Consider the following 25,300-nt stretch of genomic DNA (forward strand, 5'->3'; position numbering starts at 1 on the left):
GGATCAGAACCGTCACCATCATGGTAAGGATTAATCGGTCCCTCGACAGGATGATGACGAGAACATGTATATTGACTGTAACAGGGCTAGCCTCCCAACCCACTCCCACCATCCCTCTGGCCCTCCTACAGAGGGACCGGCCTTGTTTACCACAGTAATGAGACGAGCAGCCAAGGTTTAGGATCTCCAGTTACTCTCTGTCGAAGATAAAACCAGCTTCCTCATGGAGGTGCTACTGCCCGAAAAACCCTTGTTTATATGTTCAGCCAAGCCAATCGAAGTTAATAATAAAAACAGGCAACACACAATCTCTCTCTTTTAACTATGACCTCTTCGTAGGTGAGCGTAACCTAAAAGAACCACACAAGTAGGTGCCTCAAGAAGAATGTGGCAGCTATATTAAAATTTGAATGCAATTCAAAGTTGAAAACAGTTTTTACAAACTGAAAACACAATAAACGTTGAGGACTAATGAATGGCAGGATAGATTTGTTTTAAATGACTCCCAGGCCCCTGCAACAGCAGACACAGGTCCCATGCAGAGGGTATGATTTCCCTAGTGCGCAACGAATACTTGAACTCATTAGAATTAGCCAAAACCTTCTACTAAGCTTGTTTGACACACGGAAGCTAGCCCACCAGTAGACCAAAATAAGATCTTGCATGTTCCCCAGGACTCTGAAAGAGGCTCAGTGCCCCAACAGCACCATTTACTTCTCCTGGGGTGTCCTGTTTCAAGTCTACCTTCACAGAGAGACCCTACCAATCTTGAGGCAGTTTACTGGCACCAATTGGCTTTTTCTCTGTTTCAAGGATGCCAGCACACATTTGGTCTAAGATGGCTTAGCCCAGCGGGGACGGAAGAAAGAAGGCAGAGGGTTCATAATAGCTACAGTGATTACCAGCATCTGAAGCAATAGGGATGTGCTCCTTTCAAGGAAGGAAGTGCTGTTTGTAACATAACCTCGATTTAAATAAAACAGGTCACTACACCTCACTCTTATCGGCACTGGAAGCACCCGCGATAGAGCAAGTCCACGTGAAGCTTCCTCCAGGCTCCTCATCTATGGTCAACTATGTCCAATACAATAGTTTAGTATCACTATGTCATCATGCAACTCAGATCTCTTGATATCACACGGCATTTGTGCACAACACCTGCACAGTGCTGCACACAACGTACCAATATGGAGGTGCACATCACCTTTGCATCAAGCTGTACTTCATGATGTGCTCCCTATGGCACAGGTCTAAGTAAGGCCTTTGATCTCTGTGCATGCACGGTTTGCATGCCTGGTGTTGAGTGTATAAATGACACAACTGTCTCTTGATCTATATGCCTCGGTCTCTGTTTACCTGTACAGGCGGGCTTACATTGTTGTCTTGGTCTACATGTGTGCATGCACTATACCAAATCTAAACTGATGGCTTTGTCAATTCTTGTTTATAACTCGAATTAACATAGGTTTCCTCAATAGTCTGCGGTATTTCCATTGCGCTTGTAGCCCATTCAAGTTGATTTTTAATTCTAATATCCCACCTATGTTGCTGTTTTTGCAGTTTTGGTACAGGCTTGTTTTCTTTGATGCTCATTGAGATGACTTTTCTGAATGAAGCGTTTTTCACAGTTAGTACATTTATACGGTCTCTCGCCAGTGTGTGTTCTTATATGTTCACCCAGATAGTCTTTTCGATTGAATCCTTTGTGACAGAAAGGACACACAAACGGTTTTTCGCCAGAATGTATTCTGTTGTGCATGATGAGGTGGCTCTTGTGAAAGAAGCTTTTCTCGCATTCGGTGCATGCGTAGGGCCTCACTCGGTAGCTTTTGTCGCCTTCGCTGCATGTGTTTGGTTTCTGATTTTGCGGTGTGTTTGGATGATCTTCAGTAAACTGTGAATATGGCAGGTTGCTCTCAAATTCATCGTATTTATCTGATCCTTCTATGCTGGGGCTTCCGCGTGGTGAACTCAAAGGCGATGGGTTGTTGAAACTACTTTTATATTGACCTGTTTTCTCTCCCCTGAGATCCTGAAAACATTGTGACCACATATCAATTCTAGAGTTTGCTTCCTCGTTCGAGACCTGGAGATCGGTTGTGGTAATTTCTCTCGACAAACCTTTACGCTTCAGAGCCCTTTCCGAATATTTCACAGAATCTTCAATATTTCTTTTCCTTTTCGTGCTTTCGTCACCTGTTTAAAATTAATGTCTGTTGTTAGTATTGAGTGGATGAAACTACAGAAGTCAGCACAATTATCATTCTGCTGGAGTGTTACATTAAGAGTGTGTTAGAGCTCTTTAGAATAATAAATATTGCTATGGCCCCACTAAATGGTACACATGTTACAAACCCCCAATGGATGAAAGTATGAATGAGCCAGATTCTAACCGGTGGTCTGCTGGTTGTAGTTTTCTGTCTCAGATGCTAACCTGAAAAGAGTGTACTGTTACAGTCAGGTCTGCGGCCATGTACTGCTGACCAGCCTGTGAAGGTCTCCCATGGTCACTTACGTGAGCAAGACCTACAGAATGCAACGCGAGCTGTAACACACGGTCTGCCACAGACTGACCAGGGGCAGATTTGGTTCTCCTTACTTCCCTACTAAGACCCCTTTCCCTCTCACCGTATCTAGACTCCCTCAGAGACCTCTGGTGTTTGTCAACATTTATCTGTCAGATCACTCCCCCGTAGGCTGCACACTGCAGTGGGGTGAGAGTGATCGGGAAGCTCGGGCCTGGAGGATGTTGGTAGATATCCTGGAGGATACAGATAGACGGGAGGTGCTTTCGGGGGCGCTGACGAAAAATAGGACGGTCAACTGGGGTACCACATCCAGTAGGACCATTGAATGGGAGGCCCTGAAGGCGGTGCTGAAGGGCCACAGTACGGGCTTGACATGAGGAGTGTGATGTCAGCTTCAGAAGAAACTTAGAGGGGAGGAGGCAGTGCTGCCCACATCCTGATGCCCGCTGTAGGGAGCAGACAGTGTGTCGCAGTATAGCAGACATTTGGGATCGAATGGATAAATATACTCTTAAGCAATACCGACAGAGGCTGCATACAGAGGGGCACAAGTAGGCCTCTGGCTGGGATACTCTGAAGGGAACACCTGCCACCTCAGACGATACATTTAATGTCAGTGGTTGGAGGCAGGGTTACAACCAATGCTGGGATACTGGGTATCTTCCAGCAGCATCGACGACAAGTATACACTGCAGACCCCACCATAACTCCAGACTGATATGTCTCATTCTTGGAGGGTCTCAACCTTCCGCAATGTGCACTGTCGGCTGTCGAATCCATAGACGCTCCAGTTGGGCCAGAGGAGATATGTGTGGCACTGAGTATGTTATCACGAGCCAAAGTGCCAGGTGGAGATGGCTTCCGGTCTGAGTTCTACCAGACGTTCTCAGCGATGGTCAAACATGGTCTCCTGAAGGGTCTTCTTGGATGCGTGTGAGAGAGGTGTCCTGCCCCCTTCAATGAGGGAGGGAGGGAGGGAGGTAAAGATTTGCTTGTTCCTTAAACCAGGTGGAGACAAGACTGACCCTTCCACTTATAGGCCACTAACCATAATCAGCGCTGACACAAAAATACTATGCAAGCTACGCGCCAGCCCCTTGGCACCCCATGTGTACCGGCTAGTACACAAGGATCAATGTGGATTCATCCCTGGCCGAAACACGGACATAAATCTTAGACATCTGGCCCATGTCATCCGTGAAGTGGAACACCGTGATGAGGAGCTGACACTGGTCTTTATAGATCTGGAGAAAGCCTTAGACATGGTGGACTGGGGATATCTGCTTGAAATTTTATGGGTGATGGGTCTTGGCCCACAATACCGAGGGGGGAAGGTCCGATTGCTGTATACTGAACCTAGCCCCGGAGTGCGTGTAGGGCGCAGCTGCTCGGAAGCATGGAAACTGAAAAGGGGAACCCAACAGGACTGCCCTCTGTCACCTCTTCTGCTTGCAATAGAGATTGAACCCCTAGCAATCTGGGTGTGTTGTGAATTGAGGGGCAGGGGCATATGCCTGGGAGTCGCTTCCCATATATATTATCACTCTACGTAGACGATGAGCCATTTTATGTCTTGACCCCACGCATCACGCTACCAACATTGTTACAATTACTGGATGAGTTTGGGGACATATCCGGTCTTCACCTCAACCGTAATAAGTCATCACTCTTTACTTGGGCAGCGCTGGTCCCAATGCCGCTAGATCATCTTCCAGGTTTGGGCCTGCTTGGAAAAGGCAAGCTTTCGATATCTGGCGATGTAGGTGACACACACCGACACACAGCAGTTGATTCTTAACATGGACAACGTAGCTGACTCCTTGCAGAAGTCGGTTGCTTTCTGGGATACATTGCCACTCTCATTGATGGGCAGACTGGCAGTGTCCAAGATGATGGTGTCGCCCGATGCCTGTACTCACTGCAAAACTCCTTCTGCTCTATGCCTCAGAGGGTCTTCAAACAGCTGAACTCTGTACTTACGTTTCTGTTGTGAGAGGGATGCAGAAGTAGAATAACCCTGACTACACTGACTCAATGATACATGGACGGGGTCTTAAGGTGCCAAGGCTTGATTTTTATTGCTACGCAGCACACATTCAGTATGCAGCTTGATGGCTGACTGAGGGCGATAACTGGGAGAAGAGATTATTGGCGGGAGTGTTGACGGCAGAAGGCCTCCCCGTGGCATTAATGAAAGGGGCAGGAACCACTAGGGACCTTCTTTATGTAGTCCGCCACACTGCATATATATTTGGCAGCGCTATGTAGCAGTGGTAGTGCAGAGAGGCCCCTTTCATCGTGAACTCCCTCTTTGGAAACTAGCGCCGGAACGGCAAATGAAGGTTAATATGTCCTTTCAGGTCTGGAGGGAAGGAGGGTGTGGACTGTTGGGGGACCTATACCCCGGTGAGTTTTTCTGTCATGTTTGAACAGGCTTGTGAAGATTTTACACTAGGCCTGGGACATTTTCTCCACCACATGGTACTAGCAAAGCTAGCCAAACAGACATGGCCCACATACCCTGCAACACCACATTCCTCATGTTAGCTGGACATATTGTAAAACAGCAGAGGTAGACACTTGATCACACAACTTTAAGGGTCGATGAGAGAGAACGCGACAAGCACACCGCCCAGAGCCTGAGCTGCGTGGGAAGCAGACCTGGGCACTACACTTGATGACCGTGTATGTTGAGCGTCTATGAACTTAGGTATAAGGTCTTATGCAACGCCTGCCTTAAAACTGTGTACTATCATTTCCTTCATAGAACGTATCTGACCCCCAAGAACCTCCATCGTATATCCCCCACGCGGCCGGATACCTGCCCTCGATGTAATATAGGCGGGGCAGACTTCCTACATCTGGGGTGGGGATGCCGGACTGTGCATGCCTACTGAGCACAGGTGGTAACAGACCTCCAAATGGCCACACACATGCATATAGATCATGTACCGTTACACTGCCTGTTGGGCTACATCAAGAGTCCGGAAGGTCGGAAAATAAGCTACAAATTCATGCAACTGGGGCTTGTTTTGGCCTGGCGCAGGATGGCCGTATATGGATGGGTCATTGTGCTCCAGGGGTCGAGGAGTGGTTTAGGGATGTACCGGGATGGGCACTTGCTGAGGAGCTGCACATGAAGCAAAGTTGCCGGGATGATAGGCTGGAGGATGATGTTAGGGCATGGACAGATGTGTGCGATACACCCACGTGAGGACATGCAGCCTACAGTTAGCGATGATGAGAGGGTGAGTGCGGGGGACGATGAGCCTCTGATTGAGGGAGAGCTCCATTCACATTAGAGTCAAGGTACCTCTGATGCATGCAGGGTGTTAGGTCCTGTACAGGGATGTGATGGATATAGCCCACATGAGTGTTTGTTATTTAAGCACAAAGTCTTACCAACATAACCCATCTAATATTATGTACGATGTTACTCACAATGCTGTCTGTTTTTCTATAAAAATGGAAAATAAAGGTTTAAAAAAAAAAAAACGTTATGAGCAGATCCCCCACTTACTTAATAAATGGCCAGATTTATAACACCTAAAGATAGATAGATAGATATTTGTTGCCAGCACACGGACTTTCCTTAAGGCAGACATTTGCAGATTAAAATCAGAAGCTAATCTGAAAAGGTACTTTGCTGAAAGCAGAGAACATTTTTGGTGAAATCTAAAAGACTATGTTAGCTTAGGAGAATGCTCAATGAATGAGAGACTTGAAATGCATGCTCTTCTGCAGAATGTGCGAGGGAAAGCTCAGAGTGACTCTGGAGCAGTCTTCATGTTTTAGCTGGCATCAGAGGCTCTGTGAAACGAGTCATGGTTGCGATGATTCCTGACTGTACCCCAGCCGCAGACACTGATATAAGTACGTGGTAAACTGAGCAAGATGATGTCTTGGTATAGTCAATGTGCTGAGAGCTCTAATGAAAGAATTACTCCTTCCTCCAGTAACCAATTTTCTTGATGCATCCCAAGACTTGATTCTTTATAGGCAGGAGAAATACCTGGGTTAGAGCCAGCCTGCTGGCCACATTTAACCAGGGAGAAAGGCAGGAAGTCGGGGTTGAGGCATGGCAGCAGAAGCCTTTCAGAAAACCAGCAACGGACTCCAGAGCAACTATCTTTACAATAAAATGGTTGACCGATTAGTTGAATGTTTAAGTCTTTCAGCAACTGGGACACCAGATGTGAGACAGCTAAGTGCCAAACAAGTCCTCTGGTCAGTCGCACATCTCATCAGACACTGATGCATCTGTGATTTTCTCTAGATCACTCAAGCGAAAACAGCCCACTGATCTGACAGTGTGCTTCTCCTCCTCTGTGCCTGCAGCTCTCAGAGTGGGTCTGGAATCTCTGATCAGGCCCCCTTACTCTCACATGCAGCCAGTGGGGAGGGTAGTTACAGTCCGGAGTGAATGCCTGAGATTCTAAATGGATCTCCAGCAGCTTGTAAAGTCTGCAGCACAACATACTCTGGGCACCGCAGCAGCTGCAGAGTCCGTGCATGTTGATTCTGGAATACTTTCATCTATCTGGGTCAAGTCATTAAGACTTGAACTTGCAAAGGCCACTTAAGCTTGTTACAGCCCCTTGCCACGGACGTTTGTACTGCCTCAGGCCACTGATGTTACTCGTGACACACACACAGATATATAATATATATATATATCTGATCCAATGCTGCTTCAAACAGTCAGAGAACATTGGTGCTTCCACTGTCTTACTTTGTAATGCACCATTACAAATGGAGTAGAAAAGCTATTGTGGAGTTTTGCTTTCAATAACATATGTATTTGACTTTTATTGCACTTTACAAATTTGAACACATGAGATGCGTGCTTTCACTGAAAGCATAAGACATGTAAGTTCATGATGTCACGAATAATAATGTATTTTTATGCTAAATGCGCTACATAAAAGACGTTACATTTACCCACTTTAATGGTACTTAATTTACCAACCTCGGAAGGATGGAAGACTGGATGTCATTAGAATGAGTCAAACCGGAGACCTTCAAACACCCCTCGCCCCCCAATGTCTGCAGTGAATATTTAGTTCCAGAGCTATCCTTCTGGCTCAGTGCTGTTATTACAGTCCATCTACAAATCTTTGAACACAGCACCAGGGTACAGATGAAATGTGACCATTTAAAGAGATCCCCAGATTCACATAATGCAAATACAAGCAAGAGCAGAAGGCCCTGAAACACCCCTTACTCATCCCATCTCGCCTCCTCCTCAAGAAACTGGTTGGGGAACTATTCCTATGGTCTATCAAACTGCTATGGATCACCAAACACTGCTGTAGAGTCTATAAAGTCCACCGCTCAGAAGACATGTTCAAATATAAATGGTGTTTTTCCGAGAATATAAAAAGCAATGAAAGCAAACAAGTTTGTATGTATGGACAGATTGTGGGACTTTAACAAAAAAATAAATGGTTGACTCCGAGGACCTCAGCACAACATACTCACCTGTGGGACTGTGGGGGCTTTCTAAAGTCTTTCTGTCCTCATGGTCTATGCAGCTGGCCTCCATCTCGTCATTTATGCAGAATGAAACAACCTCATGATCTGCCAGAGATGAAATATAAGATATTTCACAAGTTACTTATCATGGAGCGTTCGCTCGCAAGTGGCTGAGGGAGGGGATCGCCTTTTCAATCACTTCACAGTGCATCTGAATGAGCTGGCATAGACCCAGGTTGGATCTCTTGCTTTGTTATGTTATCTTATGTGAATTTGTAAAGTGCACTATCACCCACGAGGGTATCCTGGTGCTGTGCAAGTGTTATCAATGATCGGCTGGTTGAAGGACGGGATTATGGCACATCCAAAATATACACACACATGAGCCCTTCTGCGGCCTGGCCGGGTGTGGGCAGACGTGGCCACTCTTTAATGGTCTAGTAATAGGTCTCTCTCTGATCCCCCAACAGACCTGCACACACAGCGTATAACACAAGGCACCACCTTTATCACACACTGACAACTATGTAAAAAGGACATCACTCACTTATAATCTGAAGCACCTATTTGGAGAATGACAGACCAGTAAATTCCGTTCTTTCACTTAGTCATAAAACGCATTAGACTGGTCTTGAATTAGACAAAGAGGGTGAGCTTGAAGTACACAAAGAGAGTGAGCTTCAATTAGACAAAGAGAGTGAACTTGAAGTAGGCAAAGAGAGTGAGCCTGAAGTAGACAAAGAGAGTGAGCTTGAATTAGACAAAGAGAGTGAGCTTGGATTAGACAAAGAGAGTGAGCTTGAATTAGACAAAGAGAGTGAGCTTGAATTAGACAAAGAGAGTGAGCTTGAAGTAGACAAAGAGAGTGAGCCTGAAGTAGACAAAGAAAGTGAGCTTGAATTGGACAAAAAGAGTGAGCTTTAAGTAGACAAAAAGATTGAGCTTGAATTAGACAAAGAGAGTGAGCATGAAGTAGACAAAGGCATTAAATACATACATCAATATAACTGGTACAAGGGGTTTATGCTTTAGCAGTTCATACCAATCTGAAACCTCAAGAACACACTTTAATTTAGCAAAACAGAAAAAAACATTTGGTAAAATCTGGGTAATTCAATTCTTCAGGTGCAACACTACCTGAATGAGGAGAGCTCATAAACCGATCATTCAAATTACCTGGGTTGGTGTCAATTCTGTTTTCTTCTATTTCTGCACCAAGATGATCAATAAAAATTGAAACTGGCTCTTCTTTATGCAGAGAAATGTCAGCCTTGGGCAATGGATATCCTACAGAACAAATTAACAACGTTAATTTGCTGAGAAAGTAAGTAGATTTGAGCTCACAATACTGTAAACAATTGATTTAAAATCATTAAAACATTTAACAAGATAAAATCCCTTTGCAATTTCCCTGAGCTCTTCCAGTTTCTCTTTCAGTATTAATGTACTGTTTTCCTTATGCTGCTCCCACAACATATGCTCTTCCTCAGCATCTACAGGGACTTCCTACACGAATGCATATACTTAGGAACTCGAGCACGTCGCTAGAGGAATGGTGCAAATGGTGCTCATTTCTATTACAGATGACAGCTACTATCATATTCAACCTAACAACGAAGAAGGGACCGAGGGCTATTAAAGCTCCCTCATACACACCCCCACCTAACTATGACTGAAGGTAAGTATGCAGTTCTAACAGAAACCAAAGGCACTGTGTGCAGGTCAGAAACCCACATGGGTGTAGCCCCTTTCAGGAGCAAGAGCCCTAACGCACCCCGGAGTGCGTCGTGCTTCATCATCGGGCAGCTCCACCTTGGGCTGGCGCTGCAATGCCCAACGGGTCCCGCTCTTTACCGGAAATCTTTTGAGTTGCAAATATAAATGTTGCAGTGCAAAGATAGAGTAGCCTTTTGGAAGCGGAGTAAATTGGTGCAGAAGGAGTTAAAAATGACTAGGGGTGATCCAGAATTCATTTATTATGCAGAGGCCCCTGTCATGATTAAAAGCCATGAAGAGAGTCAGTGATGGGCTCAAGTGAACGATTAGGATAAGGCCAACATGTTTCTTGCCTCTTAATGTCCTACAAGGATCAGGGCAATTCTTCAGGACCCGAAACCTAACCTACTCCCAGGGGGTCAGTCCTTAATGGTATTCTCTATGCAGTCCGCCCCTTACAAAAGAATGTGTATAGTGTCTCCCTGTTTGGTGAAAAAGGTTGACCTGAAATTAAACCACATCAGACTGAGCCCAATGCTATTTTTAAAAGCAGAGTGGTGATCGTTCTCACCGCACGTTTCAGGGATAAAATACATGCGGGTCTCATGGAGCGTGCAGCCAGAAACCTACCCCATCGCCTGCCCCCGCCGGAGTGCAGATAGGAATCGCAGCTGCTATTTAAAGCGAGTTCCCAGGCTTAATCGAAAACAGCTGAAACCCAGTGGTATGCGGACTCGTAAAAAACTAGACCAAGCCTTTGCTGTGAGACCAGCCGCCATGGTAAGACTAAGGTTCGCTGCAAGCCTTTCTCCGTTTCTAGCAAAAGAAGTGTTTGAACATCGTCGGGCAAACAGGAGGAATGCGACAACCATTTGTAAAAGGGAAAAGTTATTAGTATCAAGACTGTATACTTTGGACATCGGACTGATAAACACCACAAACCAATTTCGAGTCAACAGCACTATAACAGGGCACTGAAATCTTTCAGATGTAGTTCATTAATAGCGTATAACACATACAGCACCATGTGTTTGACTCTGTGAAATCACTAAAAACGGCAGTGAGCAGCGGAGAGCAAAGGGACCGCCAACACTATTAGCAGACTCACGTGATGCGTGATCGACACAACCCTTCATTCCCACACTAGTGGTCCCATCTTGTGTAGATCATATAATGGGAAGCTGTTTGAGCTGAGATCAGCAGCCCAAGATGGATGGGTCATATTGAAACTTCTGTCCTTTGGAGTTCTGACCTGCACATGTTACTTCTGGTTTCTGTAGGAACTGCAAACTTAACTTTAGTCATACATACTATCAGATTCAGCCCCGTGACGCAACCCCAGCCTTTGAATCATGACATACAGATTTATTTTGAATTTAGCACAAGCTTCTCCAGGAAGGCTCAGTTTTTCAGCACAACATGTACAATGACACTATTCAAGTGAATTTCACTAACTTTGTTCAACATCAGATAATGATGGTTGGTGGAAACGGCTCTGAGGTTTTCAGTGTGAGTGTCCTTCAAACTCATAAATGGTTGTCCAAAGATAAATATCACCTATGCACTATCTTAGAGTCTGTTTTTTCATTTATGCTACAACTTTTTGTTAAAATCCAAGAACTGCTTTAAGATATATTTTCCTTTTTAGGACTTTGAAAAGGGAAAGGAATGAGGTGGTACTGTCCTGACTAATTTTTAAGTCACAATATAATCTTCACTTTACTCCTCCTCATCAGGGTAGCCGAGACCATGCCAGCTTTGAAATGGTCTTGTCCATTGACCCAGGAGTGCTTGGTACTCCACAAACCTTTTAAGTGACACCATGAGCTGTTCTGAATCTAATGAGTATCACTGGAAAGTGAGTGTAAAATTAGCCCATCTTTGCACATTACACAACACTGAAATGGACGTAAAAGGACACGGGGGTTTTACCATGCAGCAGTTACTAATATTTCCTTTGCTGTGGTGGCCTGGAATGAATCCTGCACATTATCGCTTGGGTGATCAACGTGTGTTCTGCATCAGTACGAGTTGCAGGCGGGATTCTCTGCAAAGACTTTTGAATGGAAGATATAAGGCATCACATACCTTCTTCCTTCTTAGTGCGCCTACGATCAGTCTTCCCTCTTTTTCCAGAGCCTTGAGGATTCTTCAACCGCATGGATTCTGCAATATTTTCCCTGAAAACTTCATCAGGATCTGCCACTGCATCATCTGTTTTATGAAGATAAGATTCCACAATTTACCCTCCCGCATTGAGAGATTCACTTACACCTTATCTTGTATTCCACCTTAACAACCTCCATCCTGCCTTTGGTGTGTGTCCAACTAACAAGCCTCAAGCGACTGCATGCTTGTGAAACAACAGAATATCTATTAAAATCCCTCTTCTTTCTAATTATTTATTTATTGATTTGTTTAAAGAGTTTTATATAGCGCTGGCAACACCAGAGGGTATCCGAGCGCTCCACAGCATCGTCAGGCAATCATAATACAGTATAATTGTAGTGTCGAGTGTTGAACCGCTGCGTAGACCGCGAGAGAGAGATCCACACAATGAGGAGGTGTTTCCAGGGTGCATTAGGCGTATATCCCAGAGGGTTAAGGTGCCGATTACTATCACTTCTACCCTATTTTTTTGCTTTCCTTCCCACTGTGTGTCTTTGTAATCCACGTGCACCTTGCTTGGTTCTCACCTCCATTTTGCTCTTAGTTTGCTGCCCGTAAGCACAAACCCAGTTTTCACTGCGAGGTCCCAAAAAAACACAAAGCTCTAGAGCCTTCTATACCAGAGAAGAAGTGCCTAAACTTCAGGTCCAGTGAACAGGGACAGAGGAAGGGCAGGTGACGGTGCTGGTGTACCAATAAGGTTATGAAGAAAGAAGACCCACACATAAACAAGGAAAAGTGATAAAAAGTGGAGCATAGAAGGTGGGGAAACAAGCTAGTTTTAAAAAGCAGCAAAAAAGGGTATTTAGTGGGGTGCATGGCAATTTTCATTAAATGAGGGGAGACGTAGGAGCAGAAGGAGACGGGCAAAGAGGAGGGAAGAGAAGTGGAACTATAATTTAAAAAAGTGAAGTATCACTCAGTGACAGAGCATATGAAGAGAAGGGGCAGGGGATACATGGAACCTCATTTTTGAAACTCACACCATTCACACATTTGTAAATGTAAATTAGCACTTGTATAGCGCACTACTCACCCGTTAGGGTCTCAAGGCGCTGTACTCATACCGCTATGGAACCCCTCCTGGCTTTTCCCTGTGAGGCGCCCACTCCTGAGCACCCCCAGGGTGAAGCCAGGCATCCAAGCGCTGTTGGGGCCGTTGTGGAGATTAAGCAAGCTATTGCCCAGAGTTGCAGAGTGGGACCCATGAATTAGATTAGGCACTGAGGCGAGAATTATCTGGTCAAGGGGAATTGAGCCCAAGACCTGCCGAAGCGGGACTTGAACCCTGGTCTTGAGCCAGATCTCTGCTTCAGGGTCTGCCGCTCTAACCATTGAGCCACACTTCTCCACATTTGAAAACAAGCTTTGCAAGAAAGGCGTTGTACAAATTGCTTTCTATCAAATAGTAAATAACATGTATCTTCAAAGGTTTGATTAATCAACTAAGATGAACTATTTTTCTGGAACAGTAATATCTAGTAACACCCAACCAGCTCAAAGACAAATAACAAATGTGGCTAGGACTTCATCCAGGAAGTAAAAAAAGATGTCAGGCCTCCCTTGCCCAGTTATGACATGCTGGACCCTACACAGTGTTGCAAGTTACCTTACTATTTGACTGCACATTCGTATGTCCAGCCTGTTTCTGGGATGGTTCCTAGTTTCATTTACATTCGTTCTAAACATATTTCACAATTTGCATAATGTAAGAATGGTGCAATATTCAAATATGTTTATGTATCATGGTTCTTGTAAAAGCTCGAATAGACTCATGTAATTCCAGTAACTTTTACTCTGTTCAAACGAGTGGAAGCTTTGGTTTTGAGTACTTGCTATCATGAACAAGCATTTGCAAAGCCAATAGGTTTCACCTACGGGTGAGCTTTTGGCTTTGGCAAACAGGTGCGGGCATTGAACAGGAGGGCGGGGGTGGCGGTGAATGGGTGGGATTGGTGAACGCGAGGGCAGGTGGGGTGGTAAACCGGAGGGCAGGAGGGGGTAGTAAATGGGAAGGTGGATTAATTATTGATAAGTGTGAGCACATTTAATTGACAAGGCCAATAGACCTCGCATTTTTTCATGCAATAGGCCATAAAACAGAAATTGCCTGAAAATACTGGACAAACACTAGATCCTGGTGACAACCATCATACATTAATTAAAGAGGTACACAGAGGAAGAGAAAGTAGCAGAGCTGATTTAAGATCACAACAGGACCTGGAATAGAACCTAGAAAAATGATCGACAGAAAACTAACAAGTGCCACTTTCAGCCTAAGAGAATGCAGGCATGACCGACGAGACAGTCAAAGGAAGGCTGCTGCCAGCTCATCACAGGAGAGGAACAGTGAGCAATCAATGCCCAGCTGGCACAGGACAGAAAAACACAGCCACAAAGTACGCAACTGGCACACGAACACAAGACCTGCTAGATTAGATGTAAAGGCAGGCAAAAATGTTTAGAGTTGGTGATCTACAAGCAAACAAAGTAACAAGGGTAGACAGGTAAAAGTTTTAGAGAAACTTTTTGAGCACACGTAAGCCACAGCTGCCACCTGCATTCTGTTAAATGTAGTTATCATCAAAAGATTTTTAAAACGGTTGTTTTTTAAAACTGTGCAGATCTGTAGGAGTTTTTTTTTTTTAACTATTTCTTTAAACAGTCCAAGTAAGCCACGGTGTGGCCCATTACCCCTGGCTAAAGAATAAATCCAAATCCAGGATTTGTAATGCAGCAAATCACCCTTGGGGGTCTCAAGGCACTGAAGAGTCAGTACAGGGAGATTAAGGCCCTTATTACGACCTTAGCCGCCCGCCAAGATCGGACCGCCGGACGGCCGCACCCCCGCGCCGCAGCCATTTAGAGATCCCCGCTGGGCCGGCGGGCGGAAACCTAGTTTCAGCCCGCCGGCCCAGGGGGGATCTCGGCCGCAACACAGGAGCCGGCTCCAAATGGAGCCAGCGGTGTTGGGGCCGTGCGACGGGTGCAGTTGCACCCGTCACGCTTTTCACTGTCTGCTATGCAAAGTGACAGTGACAGTGAAAAGCAGTTCAAACCGCCAGGAAAAGGCTGGCGGTAGGGGGACTCGTAATCCCCTGGAGGATTACTACCGACGGGGCCATTGTGGCGGGAAACCGCCAGCCCCGGCGGTGCGACCGCGGCGGAAGCGTAATGACCTGGGAAGCACCGCCAGCCTGTTGGCGGTGCTTCCGCCATTACAGCCCTGGCGGTCTTGTACCGCCAGGGTTGTAATGAACCCCTAAGTGATTTGCCTGGAATCGCAGGATATTGACCAGACGCCGACACTCAAACCTGCTCCCCGAGCTCCGAAGATGGCAGCTCAGGCCATTATGCCACACAAGGATTATGTGTATTGATTTTTTGGGTTAATTCATCTCCGGATCGCGGGCACTGCTCTGAGCAATGTTCTGAGATGGGGGCCAGAGTTAGTGAAGCTGAGGGTGCTAGAGTTCTTCCTTGGCCTGCAGGGGGGTCAGGATGTGCACTAAAGTTGATACTATGCAGAGGGCTGTTTCATGTCACAGTGTTAGGGCTGCAGCATGCTGGGTGGTCTTTAACAACAGCAGGTGATGAGTGAAGGATGCGGTGCCCCTGAGTGTGGCTGCGGAGCTACATTCAGTGCTTTCTGGCACTAGGTTTGCCTCAAAGCACAGCGAAGCTGTGGGGAAGGGATAGTAGAGATAGAGCACTTCTGGTGGTCTGGATATAGGCTGGAGTGTCACGGGTGGCTCCATACTGATGTGACTTCAAGTCAGGGGATTGGGATTGCTCGAGTCTCTGTATTGTCACGTAATTTACGTATTTAGATTAGCCCGTATGGGAGTCTTCAGTGGCATGTCTGGATTGTAAGACTGAAGGGACAGTGCCATTAAGGAGGGAGGCAGCTCTAATGTTTCATGTTTAAGGAAATGGTTGGGGAAGAGGGGTGTGGATTTCCACATCTACGATAGCTGTAAATAGAATCGCTCGGATGCCATATACATGTGGGTTTGTGGACCAAATCAAAACTGCGGAGAATCGAATCACTGAGCTCTGAATTATAATAACAGGACACTTCTGACGCTATGGGGAGGTGGTGAATGGATCTGTTTGAAGTGTCCTTTCAGCAGAAAGTAAATATTCTGTGAGGAATAATCTCCGTACTGCTCCTTCTCGTTGTTCTGTGCAAGTGCATCTCCCTTTGTCTACGCCAGAATCTTTCAGACCACCCCGCGTGCTGTCACACTGGAATGGAGGAGACTAAGCGAGGAGCGCTAAAGAGCTTTTTCTTGGACCTGTGCTTCTCACAGCTCCTAAGCCGCGAGCTGAGCTGAGCTGATAAAGTCTCAATGTTAGGACCATACAGAAACTGGCTTCCATTTAAATAATGACCACGCCCAACATAATTTCCACGCCCAACAGCACTGCTAGGCTAAAATTAAAAAAGGATTTAGCGCGGCAGCCGTGAAGCTGGTGCCGCACTGTTAATAAGCAAAAAGTCACAAGTGGGCATGTGCAGAAAGACCAAAAGGCCCGTTGCCTCCTGTAGCGGCTGCCATGCTTAAAGGGGAAGCACGGCGGCCGTGAGGCGGATGGCACGCTGGTCAAGGGAAATGATTGTGTGACTTGCAAACAGATAAACAACCAAAGTGTAAAGGTACAGTACTTGGTCCCTGCTCCTGGGAGGAAACAAAAGTCAAAAAAAGGATGGACAAAGAGGAAGGAATGACTAGCAAGGATTTTTAAAGGACACAGAAACAAACAAATGAAAAGCAGTGGGTGGGCTTTAAGCCAACAAGAAAAGTATACTAAAGTATACAGGAGGTTGAAAGCTTGAGCTAAAAACTACTTAAAATATGTCTTCAAAAACTCAGATATTTTCACCTTCTACCTAATTTCCTGTTTATGAAAAGAGCAACTTTGGTGCTAGTAGGCCAAAGATTGGGCTTAACTCTGTGGTAGAGCACTGTAAAAGCAGCTACTGGGCTAACATTGCTCACGATCAGCAGGACCTAACAGCAAACAGGGGCCCAATTACAAGAGGTACGTTTTATAAGACATGAAAACTGCACTAATATATTCATGAAATGAAAGGGGATTATGAAACCTATGTCCCTTCCCTTGCCCATTTCACATAGCTGGAAATTCCATGCCATCGGGCACACCTCTGGGTATTCAGGAAATAAGTGGAGTCTGAGCAATCTTCACAAAGACTTAAATGTTCTATGGCATTTGTGGCTGTAGAAACACAGGCTCTGCGTACTCCTGCCATAAAGTGCTGGGTCCGGAGTACTGCAAGTTTTCTTCAAAGAAGTGTTCTGAGTCACTGGATCGAGTGACTCATCTCGGACATATTGCGCAAGGGCACCGACTTCTTTGTTAGATTGTTTTCTTTCCCTCGGGTTCGCGCATGTGTTTCCCTGCTCTGTCTTTCGATTTGCTCCGGTTTGAATTCCCTCTCATCTTATCCTCTCTAAACGGTATTGTTATCGCTCGGTCCTCTTCCATCTTAGCACTCACACGGCACAGACGGACATGCTAACCTGATGGTAACGACTCCATTCCACTTCTGCCCTGAGTGCCATGAAAAATTTCCGTACACTGACCTACATCTCTTATGCAATCTCTGCCTCTCCCCCCCCCATCATCGAGAGGCCGACTATGGCACCTGCAAATTTTCTGATCAAAAAAGGCCCTTCGTGACCAAAGAGCAAGTTGGTTGGAAATGGCGCACAAGACTCTGGACAACATCCCGGACATCTTTGGTGAGCAGCATGCTCAAGGGGAGCCTGCGCAGGAGGAGGAGGCTCTCTCTATCCAAGACTCTTCGGACTCTGACATCCAGTCAGACATCAAAAGCTGCAAGATTACTTCGGAACAACCTGTGAGTACTGTGGTCCCTCCTGCCCACCATAAGCCCCTTTTCGAAGTCGCCCGTCTGCCACTGCCACCACGCCATTATCTGGAAAACTCCCCCCACCCCCTTCCCCCAAAAAAATCAGTATTAAAGGTACACAGAATCTATCTTCAACATAAGTGTGGTGACTGTGAAGAAGCTGGGTTTAAACAATACTGCCCGGTCCTAGATGTTAAAGTTATTACTCACTCGGGGGAACTTTAATCCTTGGTCTTCTGTCAGAGCACTGATCATCACTGGGGCACAACTCTTCCTTTACTTTAGTTCTCAGAGACCAGACTGTGGTGGCAATCAGAGGACCTATCAATACAAGAGGAACAAAGACCAGTTCATGCACATGCCACTCAGTAACTACCACAGTCAACAGTTTTAGCCCAGGTGGGGAAAAAACTAAACTCTTCAGACAAGCAGCATGCTATGTGAAGTACCGTAGATACCACTAGCAGCATACTGAGTGAAGTACCGTAGATACCACTAGCAGCATACTGTGTGATGTGGCATATTGTGTGAAGTTCCCAAGATACCACTAGCAGCATACTGTGTGAAGTACCATAGACACCACTAGCAGCATTCTGAGTGAAGTACCGTAGATACCACTAGCAGCATACTGTGTGACGTGACATATTGTGTGAAGTTCCCAAGATACCACTAGCAGCATACTGTGTGAAGTACCATAGACACCACTAGCAGCATTCTGAGTGAAGTACCATAAATACCACTAGCAGCATACTGTGTGAAGTACCATAGACACCACTAGCAGCATTCTGAGTGAAGTACCGTAGATACCACTAGCAGCATATTGTGTGAAGTTCCCAAGATACCACTAGCAGCATACTGTGTGAAGTACCATAGACACCACTAGCAGCATACTGAGTGAAGTACCATAGATACCACTAGCAGCATACTGTGTGACGTGGCATATTGTGTAAAGTTCCCAAGATACCACTAGCAGCATACTGTGTGAAGTACCATAGATACCACTAGCAGCATATTGTGTGAAGTACCACAGATACAACCAGCAGCATACTGTGTGACGTACCATGGATACCTCTAGAAGCATACTGTGTGAAGTACCATAGATACCACTAGCAGCATACTCTGTGAAGTGCCATAGACACCACTAGCAGCATACTGTGTGAAGTACCACAGATACCACTAGCAGCATACTCTGTGAAGTGCCACAGATACCACTAGCAGCATACTGTGTGAAGTACCATAGACACCACTAGCAGCATACTGTATGAAGTACCATAGATACCACGATTGTTGACCCGGGGCAAAACATAATGACATCTTAAATAAAGTCCACAGGGACACTGGTGCTGAAACAGACCACACAAAAGTAACAGTGATGCTAATCTAACAGCATTCATAAAGTGACCAATACAAGTATACATTATTTAAATGTGTTTATAGTTTTATATCATCCATAGTGGTAATGATCACAGATATATTTTCCCTGCTTTAAAATAAAAAAAAAAGAATGAATGTAAAGAGAACCAGAGCCTACATACAAAAGTAAACTACACTTTCCTTGCAGAAGCAGCTCTGCACTTGGCATTGCAGTAACCCCAGTCTTGCAGTTTGCTGTTACAATCTTTCTGATACTCTCAAAGTGCATTTCACGTAAAAGTGATAAATATAACGTACATTACAGTATTCCTCGCTGTCTTAAGGTCTACAGACCCATTTTCTAATGTTGTTCAATGGCACCATTCTGTGTTGAAGGGTGACATGTAGATGCTGGGCTCAACATGTCATCATTATGGGGATCCTTTAAAAAAATTACAGGCTTTCAACCCATCATCCAACAAGCCTGCCTGATCATCGTCATGTAAGGAAGCATCAAACACACACTTGTGACTATTATTAGTGTTTTACCAAGGAAGGGGTAAGCATAGGAATCCCTATCAACTATTCAGTACTCCTAGTAAACAGTTGGTTCACAACCGTGCACCTACAGACACCTTCACCGTGGTGCTCCAGACACTCATACTCTTACTTACTCTTCCCCTTCTGGTTTCTATAAAAGTTTCATTTTTCTCTCACACTTTTTTTTGTCACTTTACAAAATATAGTAACATCCGTCCTGAGATATCTTTTCCTTCTTCTGGGCTTACTCAGCGACAATTTGGCTGCTTCCTTAACTAAAGCTAGAATCTCCTTTTCAATCATAAATATGATTAATGTGATATGACAGGAAACCTCTGACCACAAATGAGGATCCCACATTCTTAACTTCAACCTCACTTCAATGTAGGTTTACCAACAGAAATAAGTCTAAACAACCTCAAACAGGGTAAATACGCAGATGACGAGTGTGACAGTTACCTCACAGTCACAGCCAGCAACCTCACGTCCAAAAACTTGGTGTTTCAAGCGATCGGTACCCAAACCACAGCAGCCGCCAACTGCACAATGACATTTGTCATGTGAGACCTAGTTGATGGAATCCAGAGGTTTCCAGTGAAAAGAAGGCAGCCACATGCCTCTGCAAGTTCAGAGCACTCTGTCAGATCAGCTTCGCATGCCGTGAAAAAAGAAAATAAGCGCCATGAAACCGGGGTGTTTGGTCAACTAAACTATTTCTCAGAACCTCGTCGCTGCCACGAATGACACTGCCGTGACTCTGGACAGAGGAGACACAGAGGCCCTCATCCCCCTGGACCTCTCGGCTGCATTTGTCAGTCTCCTACCCGATCCAAAGCCCACACGACAATGCAATCCAAAGACAAGGACTCCTATGGATCTGCTCCTTCCTGACTAGAAAGATCCATTCGGTCAGCCTGGCATTGTACACAACAGATACTCCTGACCTCATCTGCGGAGTTGCACAAGGATTCTCCCTGAGCCTGACCTTCTCCAATACATACATGATCCCTCTAGCTAGCATCATCTTCTCTCACAATATCCTTCTCCGATGCAGATGACAACTCATTCGCTCCCTTATGGACAAAACACCCAATATCCCTTTCATGTTAATGCCTACATGAATGACATCGCCCACTGGATAAAGACCAACTCTCTAAAGCTGAACACACTGAGACAGAAACCCATTCCCACTACCCACACCAAGAACATCAGGATCGTCATCAACAGTAACCCCGACATGACTATCCACGTCAATGCAGTCGCCGCCTCATGCTTGCATACCCTGAAAATGCTGAGGAAGATTATGAAATGTCTTCCAATTAGCACCCAGAAAACTGTGACGCATGCTCTGGTCACAAGCAAGCTGGATTACGGGAACACCCTCCATGCCAGGATCAACAACAAAACAAAAATCTCACCAGAAGGCTGCAGACCATTGGGAACTTGGCAGCCAGAATCGCCCTCAGCCGCCCATACCACTCTCACATCACACCAAACCTGAAGGAGCTGCACTGGCTCCCCATTCACAAAGAAGAACAATTCAAACTCCTCACTCATACTTTCAAGGCACTACACAATACTGGTCCACTATATAAAGAGCCAGCTTCCTACACCATATAATCAAGAAATGGTACATGTTAATGAGAAAAGGAAATACATTTTATAGTGCAAAATTACAGCTACAGTCATCACTACACAAAACTAAAGAATATTTACTAAAACATTTAACTTAAAACGATACCTAATCTCTCACACTTCACTGCCCTAGAAGAGGGAGTTGTATTATTATAAACATATCCAACCTGTCATTATCTAACCATGTGTCATACAGCATCATGTGAAAATCGCGATTCCATAAATAAGAAATCACGACTTGAACAAACTATAATGAAACCCATCACGACAAATTTTGGAGGTAGGGACGATGAACCAGACATCATCTACTACACAGATGTTTGGGGATTACGTTTTTGTAGGAGACTCTCACTGAAATAAACAGAGCGATAGCGCCACCAATACTTAAATACATGATGATAATGGTTTGTTGGTGACGGGGTCAAGGTCTGGACTTAATGGTAACAGTTTTTTGTTTGCCTATTTTCACAGGGGCTCCTGCCATGCTGCTATCAAAATGTGGCAGACCGAAGCACTCTCCATTCACAGGCACATAAACGTCAGAATGAGGGTAATAGTTGTGATAGAATACTTTATAAGAACAGACTAATGTCTAGAGAACATAACCCAATCTGAGACCAACGAATAAAGAAACTAAGAGTTTCACACTGTAAACAACTGAAAACAAACATGAAAATGTAACTTTACCTAATGAGATCAAAGCTTGATGAATTTCCTTCATGACATTCCTGTAAAGCTCCTTCTGCCATTCCTGCAGTGGACTCCAGTCCTCTTCAGAGAAATAGCTTGAAGCATCCTGGAATGTAACCTCGGTCTGGAACAGAAATATCAAACCGTGTACTTCGGATAGCGAAATGAAATGCTAATGAAAATATAATCACTAAATGTGGTGATATACAGAGAAATCTTGATAAGAGAAAACATTCTCCTCCCCAGCCTTCCCAACTCATGCTTGTTTTCCTTCAAAGCTGTGTGGCACTTCACTGCTCAAAAGGTAGTTCTGGAGTCAGGACAAGCAGTGACATAATTCCCATCCTGTCTGATCCTAAAACTGTAAACTTTGCACTTATATAGTGCACTACTCACCCGTTAGGGTCTCAAGGCGCTGTACGCATACCGCTGTGGAACCCCTCCTGGCTTTTCCCTGTGAGGCACCCACTCCTGGGCAACCCCCAGGGTGAAGCCAGGCATCCAAGCGCTGTCAGGCCCATTGTGGAGATTAAGCAAGCTATTGCCCAGAGTTACAGAGTGGGACCCATTAATTAGATTAGGCACAGAGGCGAGAATTATCTGGTCGAAGGGAATTGAGCCCAAGACCCACTGAGGCGGGAATTGAGCCCTGATCCCAGGCCAGATCTCTGCATCAGGGTCTGCCTCTACACCTACACCAGCTTCTTTGAAGGTGGTTAGAAATATGATCCATTCAGCCATCCAACTTACTGCGCCCCTATGCTTTTCTTTGTCTCAAGCTCAATTGAAGACAAAAGAGATAACTCCTTCCATCTTAAGATTACATTTCTAAGGTATTTAAAATACACAGTGCACGATTTATCTGCAAATACTCCCAAAAAATAGTGCCATATTTTCTCCTTACTTCAGTTTTGCACTACATCTTTTCTTATTCCACCACCTGCAAATTATCCGTATCTTGTTGTCCTTTCTAGCCTCACTGGTGCAGACCCTTTTCTAGTGCTGTTGAACAGTTTCGTAAATGATCTGTGCTTCGGGGTCTAACCCACTGCCATGACATTGATGCAGCAGTGCTTGACACATATGTGGGTCTCTGGATCTCCCTTGTGCGCATCAATGCCATTACCTATTCTGCACTTTGTTCTTCACCACACTCTACTCTTCCCACTTCTTCATAACTGTAATCCATGGTCACAGCTTTTGTAGTTCTATTAACATTTGATTACTTACTGGTAATCTTCATTACTCTAAGTCCAGGGCCTACTCGCCAAGTTTAAGGGTGGGCCAAATGGAAACATCCTGGTGCCAGTTCCTGTAAAAGTGCACCACCACTAGCATCTGCAGAGTGTTATGAGAAGACTGGAATTGGAACACCAGCATCTCACCAAACGTAGGAAAGTACTCCTGATACTCAGAAGTAACAGCCGACCAGTGACACTCTGTTTACCCTGTCTGTATCCTGGTCCAGTCAACACGCTTGCACCTTCACCCATTTACCTCAGAGTGTTGCACGAGTGACCACGCAGTGGCACATCAGCAGTCTTGAAGTGACCTAGACGCAGCACACAAGTAGACCTAGCACAGCCCACATGCAGTCCCATTGGTGATATGGCCAAGGTGCTTCCCTGCACAAAAGATGGACTTGCCACTGGCCCGGAGGATGACCTTGGAAGCTTGTTCACAATTTCACTGCAAGACTGTCTTTGGACAGTCAACCAACCCAACACAAGCAAGCTTTGCAATGGACTCCAGCAACACCACCTGAGCTATGGACACCATCCACAAATGATCCAGGGTATCAGCAGGGTGGAGCAAAGCTGTATATTTGCACACGACCACGTAAAGGTAGGCAGTTAGAAGATCCTGGGATTATTTGCACCAGTGTTCGAGCCCTAATTCACATCAAGTTAAACTGTGAACTCGAACAAGGATGTCCTTCTGCAGCCGACGTCATTCACCCTGACAACCACTGATGTCCTGATGATTGACCTTTAATACTGATTGGCTCACATTGGTGTCTGCTTTGTTTACTTTCCAGTGTTTTACACTTTGATCTTTCTTTTGTTTTTTGGGAGGAATATAGCACCCCGATGACACGTACCAGTGCAGCCCCCTTCAGAGGGCTGTCTCCTACACCACCACACACCCACCCACCGAAGAGGGGGTCAGCAGTCAGGTGTCCCTGCTAATGAAAAGCAGCCCCCTCCCAGAGGGCTGTCCCCTACACCAACCCACACACACCCAAGAGAGGGGTCAACAGTCAGGTGCCCCTGCTAATGAAAGCAGCTCCCTCCCAGAGGGCTGTCCCCGACACCAACCCACACACACCCAAGAGAGGGGTCAACAGTCAGGTGCCCCTGCTAATGAAAGCAGCTCCCTCCCAGAGGGCTGTCCCCGACACCAACCCACACACATGAAGGGTCAGCAGTCAGGTGCCCCTGCTAATGAAAGCAGCCCCCTTCTAGAGGGCTGTCCCCGACACCAACCCACACACATGAAGGGTCAGCAGTCAGGTGCCCCTGCTAATGAAAGCAGCCCCCTTCTAGAGGGCTGTCCCCTACACCAACCCACACACAAGAAGGGTCAGCAGTCAGGTGCCCTTGCTAATGAAAAGCAGCCCCCTCCCTAAGTGCTGTTCCCTACACCACACCTACCCAAGTGTGGGTCGGCAGTCAGGTACCCTTGTTAAAAAGGGGTCGGCTGTCAGGTACCCTTGTTAATGATGAGCAGCCTCTCTCGCCTGCCCAGAGTTCCGGGGCAGAGCAGCACCTCAGTGCCTGTGTCACTGGTTGCTGCAGAGAGGCCAATGCCCAGGTGGCAGCATGTCCACTCACCTGGAGTGAGCCGCCCACAGACATGTCTGTCCAGAGGTCTGAATATGTGACTCTTGGGTGACCGTCTGCAGCTTGGGGTACAGGGCCGTGGACAGAGCGGCAGCGAGCAGCGGGGAAGGACCGTGCACACCGCTTCACAGCCGTCCGTCCGTGCGGGAGTCTGGGAGAAGCTCCAGCGGGTTAACAACACTCTTCAGTACACTGCATGGCAAGGAGCCAACACTGCGCATGCGCATGTAAGAGTGTCTGCGTTGCACGCATGCGTCCCAGAAAGCGGTTTCATTGCGCTTGCGCTCTAGAGAGGTGTTCGGTTTCTGACCGTGCGCATACCGGCTATAATGACGGTCACTTCTGGAGGCGTTCTGATCTTCTACGCATGCGTTGGATATGTAAGTCGCCTCTTGAGCATGCGCTTGAGCCATCTGCCTGTTGTGTATTCATTCATCTGGAAAACTGTGTTC

The 25,300-nt window shown here is 45.9% G+C and overlaps 1 protein-coding gene across 3 annotated transcripts; it reads right to left on the reverse strand.

The window, feature by feature from the left end:
- Positions 1-372: 372 nt before the first annotated feature.
- On the reverse strand, positions 373-25,067 carry LOC138303527 (zinc finger protein 713-like). Of its 3 annotated transcripts, XM_069242735.1 has the most exons (7): positions 24,840-25,067; positions 22,003-22,129; positions 17,998-18,108; positions 11,808-11,933; positions 9,180-9,290; positions 8,010-8,108; positions 373-2,196 (listed from the first exon to the last, which is right to left on the reverse strand). In XM_069242735.1, exons 1-7 carry the CDS (start codon positions 24,861-24,863, stop codon positions 1,541-1,543), a joined length of 1,254 nt encoding a protein of 417 aa, XP_069098836.1. In that variant the 5' UTR covers positions 24,864-25,067; the 3' UTR covers positions 373-1,540. The 3 variants fall into 3 exon arrangements, with proteins under 3 accessions (XP_069098836.1, XP_069098838.1, XP_069098837.1); XM_069242737.1 differs by lacking the exon at positions 11,808-11,933; XM_069242736.1 differs by lacking the exon at positions 8,010-8,108.
- Positions 25,068-25,300: the final 233 nt, after the last annotated feature.

This window comes from Pleurodeles waltl, chromosome 7, assembly GCF_031143425.1.
Source record: "Pleurodeles waltl isolate 20211129_DDA chromosome 7, aPleWal1.hap1.20221129, whole genome shotgun sequence".
Taxonomy (NCBI): domain Eukaryota; kingdom Metazoa; phylum Chordata; class Amphibia; order Caudata; family Salamandridae; genus Pleurodeles; species Pleurodeles waltl.